We start from the raw sequence: 6,748 nt of genomic DNA on the forward strand, positions 1-6,748 counted from the left end.
GCTGTTTTCGTGCGCACAATTACGTCACATCGTAAAAAAAAATGTAAGGAATTGTATATTCTGCTGAATTTGACAGCTTTTACTACAGATTTCCTCTTATTTAGTACTTCCTTTGACATTCCCGACGTTTAACCAACGGAAAAGGTACTGTAAAATCTAAACGGAAACTTACTGTAATAAGTGTACAAAGTGTACAAACTTACAAAGTCACAATATAACACCAACATTTTAAGTTCTATCAAATAAGAGATCATTTTAATATCTTGCTCTTTATCGCTCCTTGTTCACAATTGTTGGTGGTCAGTTACATTAAAACAGTTAGAAACATCAACATGCTTTACATAGATTGACCTCAGTTAGCAATACAGACGCTCTTAGATAAAATCAGCAATCAAAAAATATGCAGCCAACCGCTTTGCTTATTCCGTTATATTCGTCCGACAACCTTAGTACAATTTTTGCAGAAACATTTCCAAACATATTTACATTATTAACCTGTGCAATATATCTCTCTTTTGAGTTTAGCTAATAATCTGTTATGCAGCACAACATCCTTTCGCACCTCTCAAAGGACCTATTAAATCATGTTTCTATACAGTTTCACGACAATCTTTGCTAAAGACTTCATTTTTCATAATGTAAAGTAATATTGGTTACATGAGGTCAGATGTAGTCTAATGACACCCGAAAGTATTTCAAATTGTGAACGTTCATTTTAATGACAGACTGTTGCATATTTATCAGTCATGGGATCGAATATGGGCTTCAAATATACGATGAATGATCTATATGATCTAAAGTAACAATCTGTTATTTTACTGTCAGGAACATATGAGAGAGGACAGATAAATGAAACGTAAACTTAGAAAAGCGTATCAGCATAGAAGAGTAAATGATAAGATGTCACAAGTGATGCATCCTACAACAATATCATCAAAATAGGTCTGCAGTGGTACTATTATGGTGTGATAATGTCTTTCACTGTAGCATTGAAGGTAGCTTTCATTAAAAATGTCATTAACAATACAGTTAGGAATGCTCAAAACCACTTCAGTATGCATGTAAAGTCAATTGGATTATCTATCATTCCCTTTCATTCTCTTTTATTATGTACGTTTGTTCTTACGTGTAGCAATATATGTAGATTTTTTCACCAAATTATTCAGTAATATATACAATCTTGTTTGAAGTATCATTAACGCAATCATTTCTTAAGCTCAAATTTTCCTACATTCTTTGGGCTGCAACGATAATTGTCCTATTAACATGTGATGTTGACCTTTCTGACTTCTCGATCTCTAGCCCAACCCTATCGTTTGGAGTAAATACATCTTGCTTCGTGTAACATACCTTAATCGACATGCCAATAACATCATCCTGCACTTGTAACTGTTATCTTATTTATCGTCAATAAACACTTCTTACCCTAACGATTCGCCTCTCATGTGTCATTCATTTTCAAAATGCGTGCTTGGTTTTGTACGGTCTTTGACACGGAGATCGTATAGTTTATACATGGGTAAATCTTTCTGAATTAGCACTTTATAACGACTTTATTATAAGCAACAACGGATTGTAAGGCAGACACGCGATTATTAAAATATAGGGAATGATTAATATGGAAACTTATAGACTTGTGTCTTGTGTATTATTTATTTTTGCATCATCAATATTGTATAATGCCCTTCCGATGGAAGTACAGACTAATTTGAAAACGTTTATGGTCATGGAAGAATCTGGAAAGGAAGAGACATTCGAACCAAGACTGCATGATATAGAAATGATTGATGCTGAAAATGAATATGCTGAATTTATGGAAGAAAATAAACTTGTTGATAACAAACTTAAACTGAAACTACTAGAACATGGCTCTGACGTCTTGGTATCTCGTAATTTTGAAAGAATCATTGAGAGGGAAGTCAACGACATCGTAAGGAATGTTACAGAGCCGACGACAACCGTGGAACAAGTGAACATGTATCAAGTTGACCGAATTGGTAAAAATTAAGAATATTATAATGTCATTTGAAACAATTTGCAATATGAATTATTAAGTTCGAGTAATAATACATGTGGTATAGAATGTAATACATGTGCCATGTTATCATGACAAAATATTACATTTTTACAGCGTTATCTTTCCGTTAACTGCTCTTTTATATCTCGTATAAATGTTAATCAGAAACATCTGTAAATCAGTTTAGAATTTCGGACAAAATTCCACTATGATATTGCCGAAAAGCATGTAATGTCCTTCCTTTCTTCCCAACAATAACCGTTGATACATTTTCCAGAATAGAACAAATGTTAAAAACTAATACTACTTCCTCTAAAACAACTACTAAGACTGATACTACTACTACTACTACTACTACTAATAATAATAATAATAATAATAATAATAACATTAATGATAATTAAAATAATGAGATTTTATAAATAATGGAAATAATATTTTGGCTTTAAGTCGATAAAAAACATCAATTTCATACACCATACGATGTTTATATGGGTGAATTTGGATAAAATACTAGGAAATGATTGGTTAGTATGTAATGAATATAAACAGTACTGTGAGTGTGTGATTTTTAACTTCGCTTTATTCTTTTCAGCCGAATTGCTACTATTTCTAACCATTTAGGGCACATGAGCTGTAATATAGACATTGCTGAAATATAATTTGGCTCATATTAGGTACCTGCTCTTTATTTTGATCGTCCTGGTGTTTGTTTGGTCTAGAGGAAATTTGTCGCTAATAGTAAAGTATTGGGTATTGATGTTGCTGTCCAGAGGTTATAAAAAGTTCTGGTCGAATTAGTTACTTCATATTTTCAGACCAAAAGTTATTGAACCATTGACTATATGAAGGGGATTTTAATGGTTGTTACAAGGAAGATGGGAAACAATGTGAATTTGAATGATCTATTCCCATTAACATGAGGTATTGGTAAGAAACATCATTTTTTTTTAACTGCTTTTTAGTCGAAATATCTAAGGAATTATGAACAGACCATTTTGATAATGTTGTGAAATCAACTTTCCGAAGTATTAGACAGCTGACACAAATTAAATACACCTTTTCTAAAAAAAAACCTCCTAAACAAGAACTGCTTAAATGTCATCCGTCAAAATACTAGTACGTGACTATCATATCTCACGTTGAAGTAGCCTGATTTGTGCATTGTTTGTTGAATTTATGCATGCGACTATACTCTAAGGAATTCTAGAAAGGTTGTTCTAATTCATCATCGCACTCATTGTTTAAAAGTTCCGTTTTCGCATCGCTGGAATAGTTAAGTTAATCTAAGAAACAAACTACCAAACCTTTATCATATGTTATTAAAATGTATATTTTCTTAATTTCCTTGACTCGGTTGACTTCGGTCGTGTTACATCCAATCAGACAAATCTGAGAGGTTTTGTGTTAATCTAATTAGGGAAATAACCCTTACTACAAACATATGTAATGATTTATTTTATTTTCTAACATTGTTAGATATGCAAGGGAATGTAATTGTCCTAAACTCCTTTTCCTAAACATCACTTAAGACCCAGATTGGCTCTTTAATTTGGAAACGGGTGTTTCAATAAGGAGTGATTGATCTAATTATATGTAAAGTCAGAGCAAAACACATGAATTTATTATAAAAGCAAAAATACTCAAATAAACATAAGTTCCTTTTATCAACGTTGTTGCTCTTCTTCTGTTCATTTGAAATTTTTAATTTCGACCCAATTCTAAACACACACTCTACGAGTAACTTAACATTACCTGAATCAGTTATAGTAAGTAATGGCACAAAATGACCGATAAAACCTCTCTCTTTCAAATTTGTATGTAGGATACAGGGCTCATACACATGTCTATTGCCGACATGTTAGCATTTCTATAATAAGGGGCAAAGGTAATATGGATACGTTGTCATACCCTTTTTAATCTATAAATTTTCCTCTTTTGGGACGTAACATTTGTTTTAAAAATCATTCTATAGATGCACTCATTGTATTCAAAACACATTGCTCGCAATCTTAAAAATTCGGATGCTTTCGGTTTATTCGCTCCAAGCAGAATGCAATTTTACTTTTATTTTAATAAAAAAAATACGTATCTACTAATTGCTTTAGTTCACCTGATTGTTTTTATTATGCAGCTTGGAATTCATTCATTTCGTTTTTTTAGTAATCAAAAGCATTCTACTATTGGAATCTCCGAAATTTATAGCATGTTCTAGTTTTAGAACAAAATAGAGTATCCACTGCGCATTTTATTTTATTACAATTAACACATTTTTGAGGTTAATAGTATCTAAGCATTAGGTTAGTGAACAATATTGACCCGCCTGCGAACCAAGATATGATGACCCTCACAACCTCTCCTCCCGGTTGATGACATTATCCTCAAATAAACCACACCTTATTCTTAGTTTGCGTGCTTTGTTATGTGTTTTTGTTTTATTAAGTTTACCATTTGGATTCTCATCAAACGGGCATGAAACCATTTAAAATACGATGACCATTACTTCAGAAACCCAAAATGCTTGAAACTTACAGTGTATATAAAATTGTATTGTGGTGTCATCCAGGGGTATAATCCAATAGTGATAGATTCCTCTGACAGGGCAAGTGGTTGACTTGACATGGGCTGTAACAATTCCTTTAATAGAGGAAGTATCTACTATGATCTTAAGACAGCACCGTATTTTTTTAATTCTTTTTTTTTTCTCAGAGAAATGTTCACCATCTATGTAGCACTCTATTCGACAGTGTGGCTCTCTGTATGAATTTCTCCATTATTATTTGTGTGTATTTGCCGATCCCACTTGATCTTGATTATAAATAATTGTATCGATATTTGTTAGTCCTTAAAGTACGAAGATGGAAATGACATCACTAACTGGACTGGTTTTTACGAGTACGTGAGTGGCTGATCAAGATGATTTGAGCTCTGAATTGTCTGGTGTACCATTGCCACTAGAACCATGTACGTATGATCATTCCAATTAAGGATACTCTTTTCAAGTTACATTCATGGATAAATACTACAATATCATATACTAGAAGGTACGCAAATATAGATATAACATACTTTCATTTTAATTAAAATACACAACATGTAGTAAAGTAAAATTACACTAATGAATGTACGAAAATATATTACAATATAATATCGAACACCTGAAAATGCATATGAGATGCAATTTTCTTTTATGTTGATGTTCCGAATTACATGGGTAATTCTTGCAATACGTATCTCTTCCAACAATCCCTGATTGGTCTATATTATCTTGCCAATGCAAGTAAGAAGGCTGTCATTACTGAAAACAATAATCGGAGGAGTTGAACTAATATACACTTTAAAGTCTATTGTTGTCAAATGTAACGGCAAGCATGCCTTCTTTATAGTAGAATAATTGATTTGGTGCTGTTTAATAATTAAGAGAAATATCCCCTTTTATGATCCACGCCATGTTTATCGTGCAGATTTAATTTGCCACTTACCCCATCTTCACTTCATGAGCATACATTTTAAATGATTGTTGAACCCTAGTTCTAAAAGAGATGGTAGGCTCTTAGTTATGTCCTTAAACCTTTTGCATGCCTCCTGGCATTTATCAGACCAATTAACCTTTTTCTACTAAGCCATTAAATTGGTCAGAGGTTCTGCATTTTTTGAATAATTGGATCAAAATGGCCGATAATATCCAATCGTACCCGAACATTAGAGCAGTTTTATTACTGACGGTACGTCAAATTCAGAGATGGATTTAAACTTGGCTTCTACAGACTTATCTTGACCATGTTCCACAATATGTTCTGTAATTGTGATACATGATCTCACTTTTACTTAAATCAAGTGTCAATTTTGTCTCACTGAACCGATGGAAAGTTTTGTTGAAGTTTTTCGTGCCAAGTGGCATGACTTGGTCTTGGTAGAGTCCTTATGGAGTTGCAAAGGCCGACATTTCGTTTGTTCAATCTATAATTGAAAAATGTCATAATCATCTTTACATATCAAATTTGGTGACACATTTTGCATTTGAAATGTTGTAAACACAGGCAGCAATTCGGGCTATTGTGAATGGGTCTGTTGTGGTGACAATGTCCATTTTTAATAATCGTTTCACATACGGAAATAATTATCTGGATTAGGCACAATGGTAATCCGGTTATGCTCGCTAGTTTCAATAAAGTCATTCTCAAGCAAATATTCTATTTTCTTTTACAAAAATACTTGCTTCAGAGGAATCATTACATTATGTGGTTGTGGTGTATTAAAGGTTTATAATCAACAATGTCAAAGTCATATTTAATGTTGTATGTTCGAGATGGAACACCTGGGAAAAGATATTATATCAAAATATCATCTACTTTAATTCGTTAATTTCGTAAGGCAGTAGATGTAAAAGTTGTTTATCCAGATTCCTTAATATTTTAGTATTTTGAATATAGTTGGACCATAGTTACTAATATCCAAATATACAACATGATTAGAATGTTCTTTGACTGGGACGGGAATAATTGAACTTTCGTGATCATTTGCAGAGCTATGTCAATCAAGGTCCTCCTTGAACATATTTAAAAGGTTGATGACTTAGTTCTCGTTCCGCCTCGCAGGAGTGTCGATATTAATTTAAATTACATCATATTGATCTTTGAGGACCTTCTTTTCTAACTTGAAGAGGATTGTGTAGTATTGGTAATGTAAACAGAACTGTATCGCCTGGTTTAAACGTTCTTACGTTTGGAG

The 6,748-nt window shown here is 32.8% G+C and overlaps 1 protein-coding gene across 1 annotated transcript in view; it reads left to right on the forward strand.

Annotated features, from left to right (window-relative positions):
• Window positions 1-1,726: 1,726 nt before the first annotated feature.
• LOC149783390 (peptidoglycan-recognition protein SC2-like) overlaps window positions 1,727-6,748 on the forward strand; it is a 28,708-nt gene continuing 23,686 nt past the window's right edge. Inside the window, exon 1 of the mRNA XM_089932833.1 lies at window positions 1,727-1,997. Coding sequence (XP_089788959.1) covers window positions 1,727-1,997 — 271 coding nt within the window. The remainder of the gene's footprint in view (window positions 1,998-6,748) is intronic.

Source organism: Sinohyriopsis cumingii, chromosome 14 (assembly GCF_028554795.1).
Source record: "Sinohyriopsis cumingii isolate HCF-2022 chromosome 14, ASM2855479v2, whole genome shotgun sequence".
NCBI lineage: Eukaryota > Metazoa > Mollusca > Bivalvia > Unionida > Unionidae > Sinohyriopsis > Sinohyriopsis cumingii.